Source organism: Gigantopelta aegis, chromosome 12 (genome assembly GCF_016097555.1).
Source record: "Gigantopelta aegis isolate Gae_Host chromosome 12, Gae_host_genome, whole genome shotgun sequence".
In the NCBI taxonomy this organism is placed as follows: Eukaryota; Metazoa; Mollusca; class Gastropoda; order Neomphalida; family Peltospiridae; genus Gigantopelta; species Gigantopelta aegis.
Genome location: NC_054710.1, coordinates 4,405,978 through 4,433,334, shown reverse-complemented (window position 1 = coordinate 4,433,334; position 27,357 = coordinate 4,405,978). Strand labels below are relative to the sequence as shown.

Genomic DNA, 27,357 nt, shown 5'->3' with positions numbered 1-27,357 from the left:
TGAATGCATGGATGGATGAATGAACAAATGAATGAAGAAATAAATGTTTAATGACACCCCAGCGCGAAAAATGCATCGGCTATTGGGTGTCATACTAAGGTACAAATGCAAAAATGAAGTGACAATCAACATTAATATACAAAATCAATACTATAGATACATTAAAACACAGTGTAAAGAACTGTGCAAAAAATACAAATATCCGTAATGAAAACGATATTATGACATGTATAGAGCAGTTAATAGTGTTGGCCATTTCCTCAACTATTCCATCTATATTGAGGTGTAGCAGCTCAACGGCGAGGTGTAATACCACGTGCCTTCATTAACCATTCAAATCTGAACGACAAAATCGTAATACATTATCAGGGCTCTATCTCTGCACAATGCAGAGTCGAATAGGCATTTGGCAAAACAGTGGTTGATTCCGTGAATCTCTATCTAATGTCTCGAATACAACCATTCCAGAGAAGTGTCTTTACTGGATATTCCATTCTTCCTGTACCTCCACAGAGAGGACTGCCACTGTCAGACTAGTTTACAAAATCAAAACTAACACCAGGCGGAGCTCGTTATAAGTACAGCTGTAATGGCATGTACTCATGAATCACTGTCAGAATAGTGATGTTATCACGTGTTCGCGAACACTCTCCATTAACACATGTCCTGAACATATAGGTCAGGTCATACGTTTTAACGTACACATTCAGAGCAAACTGTTGTAGCACACGCCTGTCATGGGAGCAGGTGTCGACCATCGCCGGCTCCTCCGTCCAGGGCAGGAAAAGGTTTGGAGGGTAGGTGGGAGATGGGGGTCCGTTGCTACTGAATTTGCACCTGCCCCATAGGATTAAAGGCAAATAGAAAATGTTGTGTAATTTCTTGAAGGTAATTTTGATGCATAATTTAGAAGGGTTCATCAACATTGAAAATGGAGCTAATTGGTTGGTTTGACTTTGTTCATGGAAAGGTGGCTCCTTGCTTAAACCCTTTGGGATTGGGTAGAGTGAGCTGGTATTCTTCAGCTGAACATATAGATAAGACAGATGAGATATCTGCCCAGGACATGTTTTAGGATCTTGACTGGATATAATCACGAAAACCAATTTAAAATGTAATCTACCGATGCTGCTGCCCAGGACTGCGCCGCTTGTGGGATGACGTAACACGATTCCCCGTGAGGGGTCCAGTAGAGAGGACATTCCGACAGAACTGTAGAGAGAATTAAAACATCGATTATCAGTATATAGACCTGCTTTTCAGGTTTTGGTTTTGGTAGTAAAAATCCATTCCTGTCATTGGACAATAAGCAATATGTTGTTGCTTTTTAAATATGAGTAAGCTATAAGAATTGCCTATCAATGTTATCAATTTCTTTAAAACTGTAGATTTTTATTTCTGCCTGAAAAAAAAAAAATCTCTGATATTTTTCGTACTATTTCAGTCGTAAGTGCATACTTAACGTTTATTTTTGAGTAATGTTCAAAAGAAATTAACAATAAGTTTTGGAAGATATGCATTGTCAGCGATCCAAAATTAGCTACGTTATAACACAATGGCTTTACACAGAAGAATTTGATGTGTACATTGGACAATGGTAATCTACGTCAGAGTATATTTTCATTTCGTCACATATTTGACCTTGCGTATAAAAGGGCTTCGCCAAATGGGGAAGCATATATTATCTAGATCGTAGCCACTTTTGACATTGTATCGACCCAGGAACGTTTACTTATAATAATAATAATAATAATAATAATAATAATAATAATAATAGTAATAATAATTTGTGAGATTACAAAATGATATTACAAATATTATTAAGCAAGAAATACAAACTAGTATTTATTTATAAAGTTTACAAAATCGGCAAGGTTTTACAATCATTAAGATGTCTGGTCATGATATCCATATTGATAAAATACGCTAGACCAAGAGATATAAGTGTGAAGTCACTAACATACAAAGAAAAGAACACGACATATGCCAGGAATAAGATTATATACATTAAGATACGATTTAATTTGAAAAATATTTCCGAACATTATGCTACTCTATGTGTATGTGTGCGTGCATGTTTGTGTGTATGTTTGTGCACGTGTATATGTGTGTGCGAGTGTGTGTGGTTGTGTGTGTGTATTAGTATTAAAGCAAACGCACCTGCTACCACAAGTGTAAATATAACACCAACATACAAGCACACCATTGTAGTTCTATCTATCGGTGTTTGTTTCTTGTAGACTTGTTTTACATACTACTGTACTGACAATGTTAATCAATTCTGTTGACCAAATGGTATTTCTCACAGGTGTACCATACGCCGATTACCTGTAAGATATGCGAGAATATCTTAGTAATGGTTTCAAAATAATTCGCTAAGCCAGAATGATATATAAAGGACCTCCCTCTATGTCCGTGAGGCTTGGTATGTTAAAATTAAAGTTTTTTTTTTTTTGTGTTTTTTTTTTTTTTTGGGGGGGGGGTGTTTGTCTGTGTGTGTTGTGTGTTTTTGTTTGTGTTTTTTTTTTGTTGTGGGTTTTTTTGGGTTTTTTTTTTTTTGGGGGGGGGGGGGTTGTATTACGACACCACTAGAGAACACTGACTTATTAATCATCAGGTATTGGATTTCAAAATTTTGGAATTTTTTACATATAGTTTTAGCAAGAAAATCTGTTTTAATGTTTCCTTTAGTAGCAATGGAGTTTTTGTTTGCACCATCCCACAGACAGGATAACACACATTGGCTGCAACGAGATATAGCCCAATGGGCCCACCGACAGGGATCGATCCTTACAACTGGGCCAGGTCCCGCTCCGATACAAAATGTGGTTGGAACAAAGAGGTGTGTTTGAATGTCATGTGATGGCAACCCAGCACCTACCAGTCTGTTTTAACAGTGTGTTGTTGTTGTTGTTTTTTGACGACACCACTAGAGCAAATTAATATTTATTAGTCATAGACTATTGGATGTCAAACATTTGGTAATTCTGATATAGTCTTAGAGAGAAACCGCTACATTTTTCATTTAGTAGCAAGGGATCTTTTATGTGCACCATCTCACAGGCATGACAGCACACACCACAACATCTAATATACCAGTCGTGGTGCACTGGCTGAGACGAGCCCACCGACGGTGGTTGATCCTTGACCGACCGCGCATCATGCAAGTGTTTTACCACTGAGCTATGTTCCGCCCCGTTTTAACAGTGAGTCACGTGTGCATATCATGTCAATTTATTCCAGTTAGTTCTGTCCTCTACCAGTTTCAATGTAGTAAATAGGTCTGGAGTAGCAGTCCTCTGCATTCGACTCTGTAGAAATAGTCTTAATGGCGGATAACAGTTTCGTCGTTCAGATTTGTATCCGATGGCTTATCATGTGTACAAACCCTGGTTCTTGAACACTAAAACATAGTTCACACTATCAGAGTCGTTTTTAGATAACTGAAATCATCAGACATTACTTATATTTTATTGCTTCGATTATCTATTTCCGTATATCCGACGTGTTTCTGTTGTGGTTTTTGTGTGGGGTTTTTTTTTACAAACGCTCGTCCGTGTGAGATGTAACGGTAATCGAGTCGCGTTTTAGTCTCCTTTAAGGGTATTTCATCGTCTCAACAACACACACTTTGATGTAGCTTTATCCAGCTGTGTTACAGGTTTGTAGATTAAAGGGACATTTTAGATTGTGTTGCATTGTAAGATGTTTCCGAAAAATAAAATATTTCTACGATTAAACTTGCATATTAAATATAAGTTCTAGTTTAGAATATCAGTGTCTGTATATTCAATGTGTTTCTGGTCGTCTTAATATTTGTAAGAAGCCCAAACTGGATTTTGTCTTCAAATAATTTAGTACGTACGAAAAAATTATATTTTAGGAAATACAATGAAATTTAACCTAGTACAAATATTAGAACGATCAGAAACACATTTAATATACAGCCGCTAATATTTTATGCAGAAAAATATATTTGATATGTAATTACAATCGTTAAAAAAGTCTCTGTTAGTCGATAACATCTTAGAAATTGAAGCAAACTCAGGAATGTCCCTTTAGTTAAAAGTCGGATCTGCGACATTAGTGAACGAGAGGACGTGGTAGTCACCTTACAAAACTAAGATGAGCTAATAAGACAGGGATGCGAACTCAGTGCCTACCAACCTTATTAAACAAAATTAATGACACCACTGGAGTTCATTGATTAATTAATCAGTGCTATTGGTCCGCCATGGGGATTCGATCCTTTTACTGAAATCACCTCCTATCCTATTGTTTTGTTACTTTCCCTTGTTCAAGAAAGAAACCAAAAGACTGCTACCATAAGTCAAAGAGAGGCATTACCAAACAAAGTGTCTAATATCAGACCTGGTGCTTATAAAACTGTCAGGGTCTAGACTCGACACCCTAATATAGTCTGATACACTAATAGAGTCTGATACCCTAATAGAGTCTGATACCCTAATAGAGTCTGATACCTTAATATAGTCTGATACACTAATAGAGTCTGATACACTAATAGAGTCTGATACCTTAATAGAGTCTGATACACTAATAGAGTCTGATACACTAATATAGTCTGATACCCTAATATAGTCTGATACACTAATATAGTCTGATACACTAATAGAGTCTGATACACTAATATAGTCTGATACACTAATAGAGTCTGATACACTAATATAGTCTGATACACTAATATAGTCTGATACACTAATAGAGTCTGATACCCTAATATAGTCTGATACCCTAATATAGTCTGATACACTAATAGAGTCTGATACACTAATAGAGTCTGATACACTAATATAGTCTGACACACTAATATAGTCTGATACACTAATATAGTCTGATACACTAATAGAGTGATACCCTAATAGAGTCTGATACACTAATAGAGTCTGATACACTAATAGAGTCTGATACCTTAATAGAGTCTGATACACTAATAGAGTCTGATACACTAATAGAGTCTGATACACTAATAGAGTCTGATACACTAATATAGTCTGATACACTAATAGAGTCTGATACCCTAATAGAGTCTGATACCCTAATAGAGTCTGATACCCTAATAGAGTCTGATACCCTAATAGAGTCTGATACACTAATAGAGTCTGATACACTAATAGAGTCTGATACACTAATAGAGTCTGATACCCTAATATAGTCTGATACCCTAATAGAGTCTGATACACTAATAGAGTCTGATACACTAATAGAGTCTGATACACTAATATAGTCTGATACACTAATATAGTCTGATACACTAATAGAGTCTGATACACTAATATAGTCTCATACACTAATATAGTCTCATACCCTAATAGAGTCTGATACCCTAATAGAGTCCGATACCCTAATAGAGTCCGATACCCTAATAGAGTCCGATACCCTAATATAGTCTGATACCCTAATAGAGTCCGATACCCTAATATAGTCCGATACCCTAATAGAGTCTGATACCCTAATAGAGTCTGATACCCTAATAGAGTCCGATACCCTAATAAAGTCCGATACCCTAATAGAGTCCGATACCCTAATATAGTCTGATACACTAATAGAGTCTGATACACTAATAGAGTCTGATACCCTAATAGAGTCTGATACCCTAATATAGTCTGATACCCTAATATAGTCTGATACACTAATAGAGTCTGATACCCTAATAGAGTCTGATACCCTAATAGAGTCTGATACCCTAATAGAGTGATACCCTAATAGAGTCTGATACCCTAATAGAGTCTGATACCCTAATATAGTCTGATACACTAATATAGTCTGATACACTAATAGAGTCTGATACACTAATATAGTCTGATACCCTAATAGAGTCTGATACCCTAATAGAGTGATACCCTAATAGAGTCTGATACACTAATAGAGTCTGATACCCTAATAGAGTCCGATAGAGTCTGATACACTAATAGAGTCTGATACACTAATAGAGTCTGATACCCTAATAGAGTCTGATACCCTAATAGAGTCTGATACCCTAATAGAGTCCGATAGAGTCTGATACACTAATAGAGTCTGATACCCTAATAGAGTGATACCCTAATAGAGTCTGATACCCTAATAGAGTCTGATACCCTAATAGAGTCCGATAGAGTCTGATACACTAATAGAGTCTGATACACTAATAGAGTCTGATACCCTAATAGAGTCTGATACCCTAATAGAGTCTGATACCCTAATAGAGTCTGATACCCTAATAGAGTCTGATACCCTAATAGAGTCTGATACCCTAATAGAGTCTGATACCCTAATAGAGTCTGATACACTATTAGAGTCTGATACCCTAATAGAGTCTGATACCCTAATAGAGTCTGATACCCTAATAGAGTCTGATACACTAATAGAGTCTGATACACTAATAGAGTCTGATACACTAATAGAGTCTGATACCCTAATCGAGTCTGATACACTAATAAAGTCCGATACACTAATAAAGTCCGATACCCTAGTAGAGTCCGATACCCTAATAAAGTCCGATACCCTAATAGAGTCCGATAGAGTCTGATACACTAATAGAGTCTGATACACTAATAGAGTCTGATACACTAATAGAGTCTGATACCCTAATAGAGTCTGATACACTAATAGAGTCTGATACACTAATGCCTAGACAACGCCATACAAATTGTATCAAGTCCTTTATTCACAAAAACCACTCAAGCGTTTCCGAGTCTTCAGATAATGCCATCATTATTTATGTTGGTGTTAAAAAGAAATATTATTAAGGTCACTAGTGTGTTTCGTAGGCGTCTCAAGATAACAGCAACGGGTGAAATGGGGTGTATTTATACAGTGAATCTCCTCTAAACCGGACACCCTCGAGAACAAGTAAAAAGTCCGGTTTTAAGAGGTATCCGATTTAGAATGGTTCTCTTCTGTACATATGCATGCATTTAAAAAGGAACCATGAAACAAATGTCCGGTTTTAACTTAATTCCGGTTTACAGAGGGTCCGGTTTTGAGAGGTTGCACTGCATATAATTAAGAGTTGGAGACAGTTTTCTCTCGTCCTTCCTCTTCCGACGCCTGTGTTGTATTCTAAATTTTCCCTCAATGTAAATATAGCAAACATTACGACTGACTGAATGAAGGACTAAATGAATAACGAATGGATAAATGGATAAATTAATGAATTAATAAATTAATGAATGAATGAACGAACGAATGAACTAATATATCGGTTATTAGGAATAAAAAATGATGACCAACATCAATATAACAAAATTTAAAAAAATAACAAAAATGCTTCTGTTAGAATTTATTTAATTTTACACTTGACATGTCGACATGAGGGAAGCGGTGTTTACTTTCCAACTACGGGAATCGAGTATTTCCTGTGTGAAAAAAAAAAGAGGTTAATTTAAATATTAATAACACATTTGTATCATTAAAGGGACATTCCTGATTTTGATGCACTTTTTAAGATGTTATCGACTAACAAAGACTTTATAACGATTGTAATTTCATATCAAATATTTTGTTTTCTGCATAAAATATTAGTGGCTGTATATTAAACGTGCTTCTGATCTTTCTAATATTTGTACTAGGTTACATTTCATTTTATTTCCAATAATATAATTTGTTCGTACGTACGAAATTATTTGAAGACAGAATCCACTTTGGGCTTCTTACAAATATTAAGACGACCAGAAATATATTGAATACACAGATACTGATATTCTAAAGAAGAAAATATATTTAATATGTAAGTTTAATCGAAGAAATATTTTATTTTTGGAAACATCTTACAATGCAACAAACTCAGGAATGTCCCTTTAATAATTAATGTAAGGATTGTGATAAAAAGAACCATCATGCTATCTCGTAGGAAGACGTGCATCCCGAAAGTTCCACTAGTAAGGAACGAAATATTTTATTTAATGACGCACTCAACACATTTTATTTACGGTTATATGGCGTCAGACATATGGTTAAGGACCACACAGATATTGGAAGAGGAAACCCGATGTCGCCACTTCATAGGCTACTATTTTCGATTAGCAGAAAGGGATATTTTATATGCACCCTCCCACAGACAGGATAGTTCATGCCACGGCCTTTGATATACCAGTTGTGAAACACTGGCTGGAACGAGGAATGTCCCACCATATCAGTATAAAGTGCGTAAAAATACACAAGTTATTTGGAACAATGTATATCGTTTCAAATGAGATAGCTGAAATACAATTCCATATACAATAGGGCTATCGGGGTTTTTTGTGTGTGCGGGGGGGGGGGGGGGGGGGGGGGGTATTTTGGGCGGGGCGGGGTTGTTGTTGTTTTTGCGGGTTACATCTAGTTTAGAGAGAGAGAGAGAGAGAGAGAGAGAGAGAGAGAGAGAGAGAGAGAGAGAGAGAGAGAGAGAGAGAGACTGTCAGACAAACAGAAATATAATAATTACATTGCATAACAGCATAGCACATGGCATTGGCAAAAGGACTGGAAACGCATTGGGCAAATATTTGACAACAAATTAATAATACATCAGATATAAAACTGTTAAATAAGCGTTATGATTGTCGCACTGTCAAACATTACTATTAAGAAAATAATTCATTCGTTCATTTCAACTTATTTTCGTGCTTATATCCGGTTAAGGTTCACGCAAGCTGTCCTGTGCACACACCTCAGCTGTCTGGGCTGTCTGTCCAGGACAGTGGGGTAGTTGTTAGTCTGTTTAGTTTCTTAGTGGTTAGTGAGAGATAAGAGGGTGTAGGGGTCTTACACCTACCCGTTGAGCCCTTAAGAACACGCTCTGGGTTGGAGCCGGTACCGGGCTGTGAACTCTGTACCTACCAGCCTGTAGCCCGATGGCTTAACCACTGTGCCACCGAGGCTGGTAGAAAATAAGTAAACCTTCTCTCGCACACTCCACAATTAAACTGTTAGATAATTTATCTTCATTGTAATAAAAAAACCACCTTCTCTCGCACACTCCACAATTTTAATGTTAGATAATTTATCTTCATTGTAATAAACAAACACTTTCTCTCGCACACTCCACGATTAAACTGTTACATTATTTATCTTCATTGTAATCACAAAGCACCTTCTCTCACCCACTCCATTATTAATCACAAAGCACCTTCTCTCACACACTCCACGGTTAATCACAAAGCACCTTCTCTCGAACACTCCACGATTAATCACAAAGCATCTTCTCTCGCACACTCCACGATTAATCACAAAGCATCTTCTCTTTCACACTCCACGATTAATCACAAAGCACCTTCTCTTTCACACTCCTCGATTAATCACAAAGCACCTTCTCTCGCACACTCCTCAATTAATCACAAAGTACCTTCTCTCGCACACTCCACAATTAAGCTGTTAGATAATTTATCTTTATTGTAATCACAAAGCACCTTCTCTCGCACAACAATTAAATTGTTAGATACTTTTTCTTCATTGTAATCACAAAGCACCTTCTCTCGCACACTTCAAAATTAAACTGTTAGATGATTTATCTTCATTGTAATAAAAAATCACCTTCTCTCGCACACTCCACAATTAAACTGTTAGATAATTTATCTCCATTGTAATCACAAAGCACATTCTCTCGCTCTCTCCACTATTAAAATGTTACATTATTTATCTTCATTGTAATCATAAATCACCTTCTCTCGCACACTCCACAATTAAACTGTTAGATAATTTGTCTTCATTGTAATCACAAATCACCTTCTCTCGCTTTCTCCACTATTAAAATGTTACATTAGTTATCTTCATTGCAACTACAAAGCACCTTCTCTTGCCCACTCCTCGATTAATCACAAAGCACCTTCTCTTGCCCACTCCTCGATTAATCACAAAGCACCTTCTCTTGCCCACTCCTCGATTCATCACAAAGCACCTTCTCTTACCCACTCCTCGATTAATCACAAAGCACCTTCTCTCGAACACGCCACGATTAATCACAAAGCATCTTCTCTTTCAAACTCCACGATTAATCACAAAGCACCTTCTCTCGCACACTCCACGATTAATCACAAACCACCTTCTCTAGCACACTCCACGATTAATCACAAACCACCTTCTGTTGCACGCTCCACGATTAATCACACAACACCTTCTCTTGCACACTCCACGATTGTGTCTGCTGCAGTCGTCGTCGTTCCAATCCCCGCTTGTTCTCATTCCCAGGCAGTGCTCACTCCCTCCAGAATTGTCTGGTTGGTTCGACCCCCACTTCCTATATACCATTGCGTCTCCAGAACCTATCCACATCCAGTTCCCTTCGCTCATTGAATCGGTTCCTCCAATCCAAACTTCGCCTCCACTTGCTGCAAGAAACAAATATTGCAACAGAGAAGGAAGGAAGGAAATGTTTCTATTTAACGACGCACTCACCATATGTTGTTTCCGATTATATGGTGTCGGACATATGGTTACGGTTCACACATATATTGAGTGAGGAAACCCGCAGTCACAACTTCATGGACTACTCTTTTCCATTAGCAGCAAGGAATCTTTTATATGCACCATCCAACAGGTAGGATAGTACATACCACGGCCTTTGTTACACCAGTTGTGGAGCACTGGTTGGAACGAGAAATAGCCCAATGGCTCATAGCACAGCCTCATAGCACATATCGACCCTACAGTAGAGAAACGTCAATAGAAGGTATTGTGTACTTGGCTGTACTTGGCTGTACTGTTAACACGTGTACTTGGCTGTACTTGGCTGTACTGTTAACACGTGTACTTGGCTGTACTTGGCTGTACTGTTAACACGTGTACTTGGCTGTACTTGGCTGTACTGTTAACACGTGTACATGTGATAACAGTTCCAAGACAGACTACAGGCTGTTCCTACTTGATGGCTAAGACTAATCTCATACAACGTTTAGTCCAGACACAATCTTTAATGACGTCACACGCATGTAATATGCATGGCGTTGTCATGGCATTAAAGTTTAAGACACTATTACAGTCTTAAGTCCAGACTAAAACGCATTCTTACACACCCGTTGGTGAGAATACTATGCGCTATTTTGTATTACACATGGTTGTTAACACATGTACGTGTGTTAACAATTTCAAGACATACGAATGGCTGCTCCTAGGTGATGACTAGGGCTCCAATGCCAAACAACCAATGAAAAACTGCACGATGGAAATCGATTAGACTGTGATGTATAGTTAACCTGACATTAGTGTGGTTGTGACGCGTAAATCAGCTACAATTGCAACGGCTGTAAATAACCTTTAGTCGGAAAAGATGTTAAAACTTGCTTAAAACCTGGTTTTTGAGGAAATAAAAGAAATAGAATAATACATTGGTGTTCGTTATATAAGATTTATCTTAGAATTCGTTGCTTAAAAATGTATCAAACTCGCTTTTGCTTGCTAGGTACATTTTAAAACAACTCGTTGTGAGATAAATGGTATCTAACGGCCACTCATGTATTATTCTCTATTTTAAGTACTGCCATACCATCCAACGAAAAATTCACAGTCGAAATCAATTACTCTTTGACAAACAAGTTAACCGGAAACGAATTACACTGTGACGCAATCTCGTGGGTCGTAAAAACAACAACAACAACAAAAACGTTTTATTGGGAATAGACGTTGAAAATATGTAAGAAATAGAATACTACATTCACGTCCGTTAGATACCATTTATCTTACAATTAGTTTAAAAACGTACCCAGATCGCTTTGCCTTGTTAGATACGACCGGCCTCGGTGGCGTCATGACAGGTCATCGGTCTACAGGCTGGTAGGTACTGGGTTCGGATCCCAGTCGAGGCATGGGATTTTTAATCCAGATACCGACTCCAAACCCTGAGTGAGTGCTCCGCAAGGCTCAATGGGTAGGTGTAAACCACTTGCACCGACCAGTGATCCATAACTGGTTCAACAAAGGCCATGGTTTGTGCTATCCTGCCTGTGGGAAGAGCAAATAAAAAATCCCTTGCTGCTAATCGGAAAGAGTAGCCCATGAAGTGGTGACAGTGGGTTTCCTCTCAAAATCTGTGTGGTCCTTAACCATATTTCTCTCGCCATATAACCGTAAATAAAATGTGTTGAGTGCGTCGTTAAATAAAGGTGTTTTTTGTTTTGTTTTTTTTTTTTTTTTTTATCCTGACACCATATCATGTATACCATGTATTCGTAGAGTGCGATGAGACCAAAACTGTATGTGATGCAGTACAACCTGGATATTAAATGAGACAGGGAATACATATAATTTTAATAAAAATAATATCATGTTTTGTTCCATAAATAATGAAAAAGATAACCTTCTTAATTGGCTAATTATTAATATAAAATATTATGTTTACTGTATAAAAATACAAAATTAGTTTTTTAGAAATCACTGCCATTAAAATTATATTGCAAAAAAAATTGGAATAGAAAGATATATTCTATAAAAAAAATGTCCATTATTAACCTCTATAATGACTGATATAGATACAATTAATATATGAAGAGTTCAGGCGCAAAACGCGATATATCCATTTTTCATTTTCAGTAAAAACAAAGTGTTTAATTGGCGTATATATTATTGATAATAATTTTTAAAAAAACACCGGGATTTACCTGATCATTTTCATAAGGATCAATCACGTTTTGCAGCATTTCAGCGGGCCTACGATTAGCCCTTACTGCCCTTATATATATTAAGACTGATTTAGTGCATAGTTTGTTTGGAGATAGGTGGGTTTCAGGTTTTATATAATTCAAAACAACTTCTTTTTTCTTATGCATTTTGTCTTTGTCTTGTATTCGTCTTCTTCTTCTTCTTTTTCTTCTAAATCTTCTCCCTCCTGATTCTCTTCCCTCTTATTCTCTATTCTTCTTCTTCTTTTCGTTCCGTCTTGTAACGATATCACATGGAGATGTTTGCTGCCAGGATGAATCTTACAGTGACACGGAGGAATTCGTGGTCTACATAAAGTTTTTCTTCTGTGTTTTTCGGTGTTGGCCAGTGAGCATCTCGCTATTTTCTCTATTTTCTTTTAAATATCGGATCATAAACAATGCATAGTTATAGTATTGGTCACTGCCCACCTGTATGCACGTGCTAAACTTTAGTCTGAATCGGTTTCTGTTAGGTTTGTTATTTTAAAAATATTTAGTTTTTGCTTAGAAAAGTGGCTATGTATTTAAAGCAGTGATTCGAGGCTCCCAACCCCGACATTGCTACATGATCTGGGACAATAAATATTTATTTAAAAACCAACCCCCCCCCCCCCCCCAAAAAAAAAAACACACACAAAAAAACAACAACAACAACAACAAACAAACAAATAACAAAACAAAAAACAACAACAAACAAAGAAACAAACATGTTATAGTTATAATAAGGTCAGAACGGTATCTGAAACAGTTAAAGACGTATTAAAGGCCGGCTTACACAGCAGTTATCTACTAAAGGTGAAGTCAGACAGATCGACGTGAAATGAAATTCACTTGACAAGATGTGAAGATTGTTTTACAGCTGAGATATTACTTACGGTGGTTTTCCTTGGCTAATTGCGCCACGTAGTCGTTTTCGTCCGTCGATGTTATGTCTGCCAACTCCCCGTCTACGGCCTTACATAAAGCCTATATCAATATAAGACAATGTCTCGTTATGTCTGTGCCATATTACATATAATACACTGGACAGTATTTGCAATAATATCACCCGAGACGCGCTTGCGACTCAAGTGTGATATGGAATTGTCCGTCAATTGTAATATATGACGAGAGAGAGAGAGAGAGAGAGAGAGAGAGAGAGAGAGAGAGAGAGAGAGAGAGAGAGAGAGAGAGAGAGAGAGAGAGAGAGAGAGAGAGAGAGAGAGAGAGAGAGAGAGAGAGATAGGAATAGACAGAAAGAGCCAGATAGACGCAGTAAGAGACAGAGAGAAACAAAGACATGGAGTATAAGTGTCTGTAGTACACTAGTATGTGGGTGTATCTCTGTGTATTTCTTTATCTGTGTGTGTGCACAGCTGTTTATGTATGAGCGGTGTAACCATTGGTGAAGAGAAGAAGAAAATACGAGTTTATACCATCATATCTGTCCAAGACTGTGCAATCTGTGGAACAATGTAGCAATAGTCAGAATGTGGTGTCCAGTAACTGGGACATGCACCATCGGCAACCGAGGAGACTGTAAACGAAGAAATGAAACATTGTTTCATTGAAAACATATTTTAGATCGAAAACAAATGTCGGCCTCTGGTCAGACGAAAGTTCCAGAATTGTTGCGGCGATTTTTAATTTATTTGTTTCGTTTTGTTTTTTGTTTTTTCGTTTTTTTATTTTTTTATTTCAACTTATTTTCGTGCTTATATCGAATTAAGGTTCAGGCACGCTGTCCTGGACACACACCTCAGCTATCTGAGCTGTCAGTCTAGGACAGTGGGTTAGTTGTTAGTTGGGTAGTTTTAGTGAGAGAGAAGAGGGTGTAGTGGTCTTATACTTACCCATTGAGCCCTTAAACACTCGCTCTGGGTTGGAGCCGGTACCGGGATGCGAACCATGTACCTATCAGCCTGTAGTCCGATGACGTAACCACTGCGCCATCGAGGCCGGTTCGGTTTTTTAAAGCATGGACTCCTCATCTGTCTTGGTCCCTCCTCGATGACAATGGTACCCCTCCTTCGCCTTGGTACCCTAACCATTTTGTAAACAGTAGCACGAGGGGTTCCGTATAACCCACATGTTAGTCCTACAAAACTCGACGTCATACAGCGGAAAATTAAAACAAACATTTTGCACGCGCAAGGTCAAAATCAACGCGCGCGCGCTGACCAGAGACCAGAAATTACAAGGCCCTCTTCTATATACGTACAATATACATACAAAATACATTACATAGCTATATACTTAAACTACATTTAAACAGTCAATGATAACCAGAGGTAGGAAATATATTTTCTTACACACCCGTTGGTGAGAATATCATGCGATATTTTTGATAACACATGGGTTGCTTACACACAAGACATACGACTGGCTGCTCCTAGGTGATGACAGGGTCACCAATGCCATACAGCCAATGAAAAACTACACGATGGAAATCGATTAGATTGTGACGTATAGTTAACATATCGGCCTCGGTGGCGTCGTGGTTAGGTCATCGGTCTTCAGGCTGGTAGGTACTGGGTTCGGATCCCAGTCGAGGCATGGGATTTTTAATCCAGATACCGACTCCAAACCCTGAGTGAGTGCTCCGCAAGGCTCAGTGGGTAGGTGTAAACCACTTGAGCCGACCAGAGATCCATAACTGGTTCCACAAAGGCCATGGTTTGTTCTATCCTGCCTGTGGGAAGCGCAAATAAAAGATCCCTTGTTGCCTGCCGTTAAAGAGTAGCCTATATGGCGACAGCGGGTTTCCACTAAACACAGTGTCAGAATGACCATATGTTTGACGTCCAGTAGCCGATGATAAGATAAAAAATCAATGTGCTCTAGTGGCGTCGTTAAATAAAACAAACTTTACTTTTTTATAGTTAACCTGACAAGCATGTGTCTGTGACGCGTAAGTTAGCTACAAGTGCAACGGCTGTAAATAACTTTTAGTCGAAAAAGATGCTAGAATTTGCTTAAAGCCTGGTTTTTGAGAGCATGTAAGAAATAGAATAATACATTCGTTTCTGTTAGATACAATTTATCTCGTTGCTTAAAAATGTTGCTTTCGCTCGTTAGATACATTTTAAAACAACTCTTTGTGAGATAAATGGTATCTAACGGCCACTCGTGTATTATTCGCTATGTATACGAAACATTATGAACTAAAGAAACGGACAGAAATAGTGATCCAAGAGATAGTACATATAATATTTCACATGCAGTCAAACTGTCGTTATCACCCTTAAGCCCCGGTCACACTGTCAAGGATCAGGATGCCGTGTTAACCACGGATACGATCCGGCATCATTCGTGACAATCCGTTGTGTACCGTAAAGGTCCGTGGTTGTCCGTATTAAATTCGTATAGTTGTGCTTGTATGTCCGTGAAAATGTTTGACATGTGCAAACATTCATCACGGATCGAACAACCGTAGTACATCCTTAATGATCCGTAGAAGAACGTAATATTCCGTTCTAATCAGTAATAAACCGCTCCTAAACCGTACTTAATCGTAGTAATCCCCGGCCTCAAGCCCCGGCCACACTGTCAAGGATCAGGACGCCGGAATAACCACGGATACAATCCGGCATCATTTGTGACAATCCGTTGTGGTCCGTACTAAACTGTACCGATCCTTAGCGATTCGTAGCGACCTGTAGCGACCCGTAGCTCTCCCCGTTGTCAACTAAACCCCTATCCCTAATAATCCTTGGTTTATCCGTCGAAAACCGTTGTTAAATCGCGGTGCATTCGTAGGGGACCGCGGATAGATCAATATTCGGGGTCATCCGTGAGGTGTTCATCTGTCGTGGATTCGGACAGACTATTCTTGACAGTGTGACCGGGGCTTTACAAATAATCCGCATGGTAACTTGAATTAAAACGATGAGTTTGTTTGATATATATTTGAACACAAGTAAACATTTCTTTATTATTAGCATCGTTTAATGAGTCTCGATCATATAACAGTAATTGTAAATCTATTGGTTGAAAATTATGTAAGGAACTACAATGAATCTGTTTCTGCTGTTCATTTTCCATTTTTCCATTGAAAGAATGTTCGTAACAAGAGGTCTTTTATATCCACTATCCCACATGCTGGAGAATACATATACATACAACGGTCTTTGATACAGCAGTCGTGGTGCACTGACTGGAACGAGAAACAGGCTAACTGACCCATCGACGAGGATTGATCCTAGACCGACCGCGCACCAATCTAGTACCCTACCACTGGCCTAAGGTATTCTGTATTTTTTTTTAAAGTTTGTTTTGTTTAACGACACCACTAGAGCACATTGATTTTATTAATCATCGGCTTTTGGATTACATATAATCTTAGAGAAGAAACCCGCTACATGTTCTCATTAGTAGCAAGGAATCTTTAATGTGCACCATCCCACAGACAGGGCAGCACATACCACGGCCTTTGATATACCATGCGTGGTGCACTGGCTGGAACGAGAAATAATCCAATGGGCCCAAGACAAATATTGTATAGCAAAAACAAAATGTGGATAATACTTACCTCTTAGTAGCCCTACGGCTACTACAGATATAACTTTCACAAATAACAAAATGTGGATAATACTTACCTCCTAGTAGCCCTACGGCTACTACAGGTATAACTTTCACAAATAACAAAATGTGGATAATACTTACCTCCTAGTAGCCCTACGGTTACTACAAGTATAACTTTCACAAATAACAAAATGTGGATAATACTTACCTCCTAGTAGCCCTACGGCTACTACAAGTATAACTTTCACAAATAACAAAATGTGGATAATACTTACCTCCTAGTAGCCCTACGGCTACTACAAGTATAACTTTCACAAATAACAAAATGTGGATAATACTTACCTCCTAGTAGCCCTACGGCTACTACAAGTATAACTTTCACAAATAACAAAATGTGGATAATACTTACCTCCTAGTAGCCCTACGGTTACTACAAGTATAACTTTCACAAATAACAAAATGTGGATAATACTTACCTCCTAGTAGCCCTACGGCTACTACAAGTATAACTTTCACAAATAACAAAATGTGGATAATACTTACCTCCTAGTAGCCCTACGGCTACTACAAGTATAACTTTCACAAATAACAAAATGTGGATAATACTTACCTCTTAGTAGCCCTACGGTTACTACAAGTATAACTTTCACAAATAACAAAATGTGGATAATACTTACCTCCTAGTAGCCCTACGGCTACTACAAGTATAACTTTCACAAATAACAAAATGTGGATAATACTTACCTCCTAGTAGCCCTACGGCTACTACAAGTATAACTTTCACAAATAACAAAATGTGGATAATACTTACCTCTTAGTAGCCCTACGGCTACTACAAGTATAACTTTCACAAATAACAAAATGTGGATAATACTTACCTCCTAGTAGCCCTACGGCTACTACAAGTATAACTTTCACAAATAACAAAATGTGGATAATACTTACCTCTTAGTAGCCCTACGGTTACTGCAAGTATAACTTTCACAAATAACAAAATGTGGATAATACTTACCTCCTAGTAGCCCTACGGCTACTGCAAGTATAAATTTCACAAATAACAAAATGTGGATAATACTTACCTCTTAGTAGCCCTACGGTTACTACAAGTATAACTTTCACAAATAGCCAAATCATTCCGGACGTTATATGTGTGTGTCTGTTTCTTACTATAGAAAGGTGACTCGGTAATGTAAACGGGCCACCTTACTAAATGATATCTTCCCATGGACGTGTGCCATTTGTTTATCTCCGGATAAATGTCAGTATGACATCTGAAAACAAAGAAAAAACCTTCTGAATTTATTAAAGTCACGAACTCTATTACTTGAAAGGTACCTAAAAAGGTCTTGGCGTCGGGTGAGGGTTTTTTTGTTCAACGATATCACTAAAGCACATTTAATTAAATTAATGGATGTTTGACACTGGATTATTGGATGTTTTTTTTTTCCTACACGTAGCCTTTAGAGGAAATCTACAACATGTGTGCATTAGCAACAAGGGATATTTTATATTGTGTAGTTCCCACAGGCTGATAGCACATATCATGGCTTGGCTTGTTTTTGTTTGTTTGTTTGTTGCTTTGTGTTATACCTGTCATGGAGCTATGGGTTTGGATGTTGAAAAATACCATAGATCACATCGACGAGTTTCGATACTATGAACCAAGTAGTTCAGGAGAACGCTGCACTTTTGTTAATTGATTTTCTTAACTAAATACTGTACAAGTATGTGTTCTTGTGGATTAGGTGTCAAAAGGGTTGGACCTTAACTCTACCAACCTTCACCTTGGTGAGATATCTTATATATATATATATATATATATATATATATATATATCCGTATCTCCCCCTCTCTCTCTGTCTCTCTCTCTCCATCTCTCTCTCTCTCTCTCTCTCTCTCTCTCTCTCTCTCTCTCTCTCTCTCTCTCTCTCTCTCTCTCTCTCTCTCTCTCGCTCGCTCGCTCGCTCATTCAGTCACTCTCATTCTTATAGTAATATAAATAATCATATCATAATCATATCCATATATTTTCTTTAAATGTGTTTGACATCAAAATACCCAATATCTATTAAACACCCATGCGTTTGTCCATCTTTCGTTCGTTCATTCATTCATTCATTCATTTATTCATCCATTAATGTATTACTGTATTGATTGTTCGGAATCACTGTATTTGATAATACGGCTTTAAATAAGCATTCCATTAACTTTACTACCAGTTCTTCCTTATATCAGTGTCTAATCGGAAAACGTAGCGGGTTTCCTCGCTTAGACTACATATCAAAATTACCAAATGTTTGACATCCAACAGCCGATGATTAATAAAGCAATGTGCTCTAGTGGTGTAGTTAAAAAATAAATAAAAAAATAAACAAACTCTTTAAACAAAACAAACTCCTTATATCAGACATTACACTTATTTGGAGTGGCTACTGCGTCACTCACACTTCCCGTTGTGGTGTAATTTTAGTAACACTAGATGAGAAAACAGTCGTGAAGAGATAGCGGGTTAACTTTAAATAGACTACCCTTGTAATGCTATTCTCAGACTGCCAATTTTCACGACTGAGTAAGTTAACTCGTCGATCTCATGACTTCTAGTATACAGTGTATTGGATTTAACCCTTCCTGCTCATAGGCATTACATTTTATATACAAATAAATAACATTTGACAAGGGGTGAATAATTGGAGAATGAACAATTAAATATGTTGAGAACGTAAACATAATGTTTTTTTAAAATATATTTACCAATATTGCATAATTCTTTTCTGTTTTGAACAGATAATAATTGCACAAGTTTAAACACAGATGGTTTACGCCAGTAGAATTTCTTAATATATATTGAACGTAATTGCATGTACAATGGACATTTCAAAATGAAGTGACATTCATCCTCTATATCATTCTGATTACACATCTGACATTTCCGTTGCGACCTTTCTGTACCATAATATCTACCTTGTTCAACAAACAGCTGGTGAGAAGAAACACGAAATGTTGTTACAAAAGTAGTGTAACAATCTGGCAATGATATTCTAAGGTAGTACTGCAAGCAAAACGTATCTATTAAATGCTTTTATACGTTACATTTAGGTGAGTTTTCTAGCATACTCTTGAATAAAGATATCAGTTAAACGTATTTGTACACTTTTTAAAAATATCTCAGTATTACTGGCATGCTGATTAACCAAATATCTCCAACATGGTAAAGCCAATTAGTACTATTTTGACCTTCTAGCATATCATCAAATAGTGATTTCAAAATACAGTTATTTGTTTCAACCAGTACTTAACCATTCTTATTGTTCTAACAATATACAAAGTCTTCCAAGTTATGTTAGTACTACTACATTTGTAGTGCTCCGCTTAACGTTCAATTTAGGTTTTTTTTTACAGAAATTCATATGAACTTTTTCAACATCATGAGCGGGGTGAAAACCCCATACTTCACAACCATAATTCAAAACACCAGAAACATAGGTATCAAAGACATGTAGCTTCGTTTCCTTATTAAGTGATAACCTATTACATAATCCTGAAATATGCCACATACATTTTCCACCTTGAGATGCAATTACCATCTGTGTTTTTGTAAATTTACCATTAAAATTTAATGTTAACCCAAGATCGTTAAAACTATGGACCAGTTCAATAAAAGTAATATTATATATCCAATTTTCCACCGTTTCTAAACACAACAATATTATTTTAGTTTTATTAGCACTGACATCAATATCCCATGAAGTGCTGTATGTATATATAGTATCAATCATCTGTTGAAGACCATCTAGTGTCTCTGAAAATTGTACAGTGTCATCGGCATACATTAAAAGAAATAAAGAAATATCTTGTAAATACATAGGTTCACAAAACCCCTTAATTAGCTCATTTTCAAAATGATTTATGTAGATGGAAAATAAAAAGGGTGATAGTGCTTCTCCTTGCACCAGTCCAACATTGCAATAAAATAGGTCTGAAAAGTGAGACTGAAACTTGACACATACTTACTAATTTTTATATATTGAGTTACATACAGTTTTCCAGTAATACCGGATCATGCTTGTTTATACAACAAGCTGTGTCTACATACACTTTCAAATGCTTTACGGTGATGCACAAAACAACAATACAACTTCTTTTTGTTTGCACGAACTTTCATAATGATAATATATAATAAACTTTATGTGGACAATATTTTATACAAGCCCCCCAACCCAGCCGACAAACTCCAATGTATAGGAATTCATGGAGGCTTTATGTGGACAATATTTTATACAAGCCCCCCAACCCAGCCGACAAACTCCGATGTATAGGAATTCATGGAGGCTTTATGTGTACAATATTTTATACAAGCCCCCCCCCCCTCCCCCCAACCCAGCCGACAAACTCCAATGTATAGGAATTCATGGAGGCTTTATGTGTACAATATTTTATACAAGCCCCCAACCCAGCCGACAAACTCCAATGTATAGGAATTCATGGAGGCTTTATGTGGACAATATTTTATACAAGCCCCCCAACCCAGCCGACAAACTCCAATGTATAGGAATTCATGGAGGCTTTATGTGGACAATATTTTATACAAGCCCCCCAACCCAGCCGACAAACTCCGATGTATAGGAATTCACGGAGGCTGGACATCTTCGTATTATGCCATGGAATATAAATAGAAACATTGATAATAAGTTTTGCGAAAAGGGTTTTATTGAAAGAATATCGCAGTATGATATTATTTTCCTGTGTGAATATTGAATGCATCTTGATACGGAATTAGATTTAGAATTATTCAGTGGCGAATACGAATGCAAATATTTTCCAAGTAGGAAAGAAAAAGGCGGTGATCTTGTAATACTGTATAAAACGGTATTGTCAAAGATGGTTTCAGGAGAACAATACATAGCTGATTCTATTGTTTGGTGAAGATCAAAAACCTATTTTCTTCAAATGTTTATATTTGTTTTTCATATATACCTCATGAAAATTGTGTTTACTATAATTTGTATGAAACATATTTTGATAGTGTTTAGTAAATAAAATGCACAGTTATTATTGCTGATGATCTGAACAGTCGTATTGGTAGTTTACTGGACTATATAGAAACCAATATAGTGTCAGGATCTGTATTAAATATTCTGTCGGATGTGCTAAATTATGATGAAGACACTTCAATTTTAAAACGTGTAACGGAAGATACAATTGTTAATTCTTTCGGTAGAAGATTAATAAGTCTGTGTAAAAACACTGGCATGCGTATACATAATGGTCGCATATCATGTAATGCAAGTGGGTGCTTTTCAACGAGTGGTCAGATCACGCTCCGATAGCTTTTACCATGAAATTTAACAAATGCCAGCGTACACAGGACAGCACGACCTCTACTTCGTATAAATGGGATGCCAACGATTTGAAACAGATGAAGCGTGAACCAAATGAGAAGATTGGTGACTTTCACAGATGTCTTGATCAAATGCAAGCTGCTGAAAAGACTTATTTTTGTTTCTGTCCTATCTCGTATGTTTAATGTCATATATGATAATGGGATTTCCCCATCCAGCCGGTTAGAAGGCATTATAATTCCATTATATAAAAAGGCAACGCTAACAATACAAACATTTATGGGGAATTACTCTTATTGTCTCGCAAATAGTTTTACTTCTGTCTTACATAATAGATTGTTGAAATCCTATTTGTGCTCTTCATACTATATAGTTACTCGTTCAGCTAAGCAGCCTCACTGATATTCAACACTATCACCTCTGTCACTGAATGCATTTACCACGTCCTCTGCTTTAACCCTGCTTTGGCTAATCTCCACTCTTAGATTACACAGTTCTTTTTCAAAATCAGTTATTTTCACCTCCAGACTTTCTAACCTTTACAGGGTTTTTTTTGTTTGTTTGTTTGTTTGTTTTTGTTTTGTTTTGTTTTTGTTTTGTTTTGTTTTGTTTTTTTGTTTTTTTAGACATCGTCCACCTTTGATCTTCTGCACGGATAGAGTTTGCAAGCGCGATTGCCCATGGTGGATGAACGTCATGCACATCAGTTTGACATATAGGTGAAGCAGGCGTCGAAATAAGCATTGTGTCTGGTAACCCATTTACAGGTTACCACAAAATATAGCCTAGTAACCTATAGGTTACCACAACTACATTAAAGTTAGAATTGAATTCCTGTTATCTGTACAAGTAATGACAGAACAAAATTTGTTATATAACGACGCACTCAACACATTTTATTTACGGTTATATGGCGTCAGACATATGGTTAAGGACCACACAGATTTTGAGAGGAAACCCGCTGTCGCCACTACATGGGCTACTCTTTCCGATTAGCAGCAAGGGATCTTTTATTTGCGCTTCCCACAGGCAGGATAGCACAAACCATGGCATTTGTTGAACCAGTTATGGATCACTGGTCGGTGCAAGTTGTTTACACCTACCCATTGAGCCTTGCGGAGGTACAACTAATGAAATTTGGAAGTAAATTTATCTAGTGGACACTGCTTAAACGCGAAATGACTTACAATTGCTTGCAATTGCACAAGTGCACGCGAACATCGATGCAATTCCTTATAGGAAAATGAAACGCGGAAGTCCGGAATGCATTGCCTGGTTTACATTCGTAAACGAAACTACCGTTACGTTGAAACTTTTCTTACATGTGTTAACCTCCCGGTAACCTGAACGACCACTCTCGACATATTTCGATGCCTGCGAAGGTAACAGAGGAGAATACAACATTTGCATATAGTGTTGACCGTTCATTGCGGGTGTTGACGTTGCTAGTTGTGGAATTGAAGCGTTTAGCTGAGAAGAAGACTGCATGTTCGTTAGCTCCTTGTAACACAGTGTTTGTTTCGTTAAGAACACTACTCACCAACTTGGCGTCACTGTTGTTGCTATTGTCACTACTGCCCGAACTTGAACTTTCTCTCTTTTTCTTCCTTTTACCCATTTAAAAGCATCTTCTAAAACGTACTATTCCAAATGTGTCCAACATAAACACCACAACTTATTTCTCTAAAAATGGATAATAAATAAAAATTACATTAATTGTTTGAAACCAAATCTAGCTATCGCATCACCTTAACTGAACCACGATGGAGTGAAATCCATATGAACCCTCTCGGCAATTTTAGTTTTGGAATTATGGACCACTGCCATAATTCAATAATTTTTACAAAATATCATTAATGAATGGAGTATGGTGATTATGAAAATGGCTGGATAAAGTACATTTAGAGACAAATCAAATTATTTTTGTTCAGGTAATACTTTGTTAGATCATTAAATAGGTCAGTGGTCTGTGACAATATGTTTTTAAGTATGAATAGACAGTTTTTGAGCTAAAGGAAACCAAAATCTTCAGAGCTCCAATACACAATCACTCGTCATGCCGCCATATTATACGACTATCCAGTTGCTAGTCTGATTTCTCTTACAACTCGATTCTCGTCGTATACGTCTTCTACGACCGACTATTTCTTAATCTGAACGCATCCGTCGTAAGTCGGGACTGATTGAAAGTTGGCCAACTTCGCCGTGACAGTTGGTAGTCTACGCCTAGCATAACATATTTGCAAATAACAACATTATTCAATGTGTTTCTGCTCGTCTTAACATTTGCGAGTAGCTCATACTGGATTTCATCTGGAAATAGTTTCGTCTGTACGAAACAAATATATATTAGGAAATGAAATGAAGCTTGTCCAAACACTTGGACGATCAGAACACGTTTAGTGTACAATTATAGTCGTTAACTATATATGTGTTGGTCAACATCATGTTAGAATAATATTTTCATATACTTACTATTGGTGACACCCAATAGCCGATGTGTATTTTTGTGCTGGGGGTGGGGGGGGGGGGGGACGGAGGGGGGACAGGTCATCGTGTGCTCTACCACTGAGCTATGTATGCTGAAATTGAATAGGCTTGAAATAAATATATATTAGGAAATGAAATGAAGTTTTTCCAAACACTTGGACGATCAGAACACGTTTAGTGTGCAATTATAGTCGTTAACTATATATGTGCTATATATGTGTTGGTCAACATCATGTTAGAAAATATTTTCATATACTTACTATTTGCGACACCCTTATAGCCGATGTGTATTTTTGTGCTGGGGTGTCGTTAAACATTCATTCATTCACATCATGTTAGCAATCTCTGAAAACTCAGCATAGACCCTTTTAAAATCACGTCGAAATTAATTTATTCCTAAAGGAAGACAGGCTCACATGTTTGATTTTTGTCCGAATTAAACAAAAATGTCCGAATCTGGATAACAACATTTATTCATATTAAAGAAAATATTACATACTACCAATCAGATATATAGGGTTGCACAAGAATTACTGCGCATGTTTACGCAGATTACAACACTGTTTGTTCATTGGTTGTGTTTGACGACACCACTATAGCACATTGGTTATCATCGGCTATTGATGTCAAACATTAGTAATGAGTAAATCAGAGGACATCCGCTACATTGTGTTTCCTAAAGCAGAAAGGGATCTTTGTTTGTTGTTGCTGTTTAGGGGGCATGGTGTGTTGTTGTTATTGTTGTTGTTGCTGTTGTTGTTTTTACAACTTACTAGCATTATACAAACATAAATTAATAATAAATACGTCCAATAAATAATAATAAAACCGTCTCGAGTCTTATCTTGCTTAACGTTGAAAGTGAGAAACATAAAGGGAGATAAATAAGATTAAAAAACTAAGATTAGCTAAATAAATAGTAATTGTCTTCCCTATCACGACAGGATACAAAGGCACTAAGTTCACAATTTTGTGATCTCGCAGTGCACTACACAATCTCTTGTGAGGACGATATGATGTCACCGGGCTCGGTGATGGCGTGGTTAAGCTACCGGACATAAGGCTGGTAGATACTGGGTACGCAGCCCGGTACCGACTCCCACCCAGAGCGAGTTTTAACCAGTCAATGGGTAGGTGTAATGCCACTACACCCACGGGTTGCTCATTAACCACTAACAATTAATAACTAACCCAATGTCCTAGACAAATAGCCCAGATAGCTAACGTGTCGTGGTTAAGCCATTGGATAACTGATATGCATATCCAGAACAGCATGCTTGGACCTCAGTTGGATATAAGCACGAGCATAAATCATGTTATGTAAGAGAATTATGCCCCAGATTCATTAATGAACGGAGGGAAGGGAATATGTACTCTGTCAAAAAAGAAATGAATAGGCGAAATATTCATGGAATTATCTCTTTAATACAAAGTGGCATAATTTTGTTATTTATGATCGTATCACAGTCACATTTGACATGAGTATGTGACAATGTTCATGCTATTGACTGACAGCAGTGGAGGCGTTTTCGTGTGGCCACCAGCAGCAGCAGCAATCACTGCGCGACATCTCCTTGGCATAAACTGAATGAGTCTGAATCCGGGCCCATTCTTTCTGTAGTGCATGTAACAGATGGGGAAGCGTCTGCGGCTCCGGCTCACGCTGGCATACACGTATGTCCAGTTCGTCCCATAGCTGTTCAGTGGGGTTGAGATCTGGCGATCTTGATGACCATGGCAGCACTTTATTGTTCTCATTATGTAGGACATCCATTGTTACACGTGCCGTATGCGGCCTTGCATTGTCCTACTGAAAAAGTTATCTCTGTCGATCCAAAATGGGAACCATGTGACGACGAAGAATTTCATCCCGGTAGCGTGCAGCTGTCAGGTTGCCTTGTATGAAGACAAGTTCACTTCTGCCGGTTTATGAGATGGCTCCCCACATCATGACACTCCCTCCACCGAATCTGTCCAGCTGGGCGACGCAAAATGTTCATTGCGGCGTCTGTAAACACGTTGTCGTCCATCACGTCGCTGTAGAAGGAAACGTGACCCGTCGCTGAACCATACTTGCCGCCAGTTTCCACCCCTGTACATTCGTGCACTAGCGAACACGTAAATGTCGATGTTGACGTCGCAGGACGGGGCCAACATATGGTCTCCTAGCCCGTAAACCAGCTTCTCGAAGTCGGTTCCAAATGGTTTGTGCAGACACCCTTCTCAAACCAGGTATGCATCTAGCAGTGTTCGTTGCTGTGGCAGTCCGGTGACGCAAGTGCAGAACCCGGATGTAGCGATATTGTGCTGCAGTTGTTATGCGAGGTCTTCCACTTCTGGGCCGGTTTTCAGCTGATTGAAACTGCTGGTACCTGTCGCAGAGACGTGAAATGGTGCTCTGATGGATGTTCATG

The 27,357-nt window shown here is 37.8% G+C and overlaps 2 protein-coding genes across 2 annotated transcripts in view; both read right to left on the bottom strand.

Annotated features, from left to right (window-relative positions):
• LOC121386255 (perlucin-like protein) overlaps window positions 1–2,205 on the bottom strand; it is an 11,461-nt gene extending 9,256 nt beyond the window's left edge. The window contains exons 1-2 of the mRNA XM_041517098.1: window positions 2,161–2,205; window positions 1,124–1,212 (exon numbers count right to left, since the gene is read on the bottom strand). The gene's annotated coding sequence lies outside the window, so the exon portion shown is untranslated. The remainder of the gene's footprint in view (window positions 1–1,123; window positions 1,213–2,160) is intronic.
• A 5,062-nt stretch (window positions 2,206–7,267) lies between these two features.
• Window positions 7,268–18,299, bottom strand: LOC121385732 (lectin-like). The gene is made up of 5 exons (XM_041516500.1): window positions 18,194–18,299; window positions 14,027–14,127; window positions 13,487–13,577; window positions 10,091–10,304; window positions 7,268–7,355 (listed from the first exon to the last, which is right to left on the bottom strand). The coding sequence occupies exons 1-5, from the start codon at window positions 18,246–18,248 to the stop codon at window positions 7,325–7,327; spliced, it is 492 nt and encodes a 163-aa protein (XP_041372434.1). The 5' UTR covers window positions 18,249–18,299; the 3' UTR covers window positions 7,268–7,324.
• Between the last annotated feature and the right edge of the window lie 9,058 nt (window positions 18,300–27,357).

Bases quoted from the DNA above. Each gene is read 5' to 3' on its own strand.
- LOC121385732 (XM_041516500.1), bottom strand. From the start codon at position 18,248: ATGATTTGGCTATTTGTGAAAGTTATACTTGTAGTAACCGTAGGGCTA. The intron at 14,128-18,193 runs GTAAGTATTATC...CTTCGTTTACAG, and splicing joins AACCGTAGGGCTACTAAGAG to TCTCCTCGGTTGCCGATGGT. The intron at 13,578-14,026 runs GTATAAACTCGT...ATATTGATATAG, and splicing joins AGTCTTGGACAGATATGATG to GCTTTATGTAAGGCCGTAGA.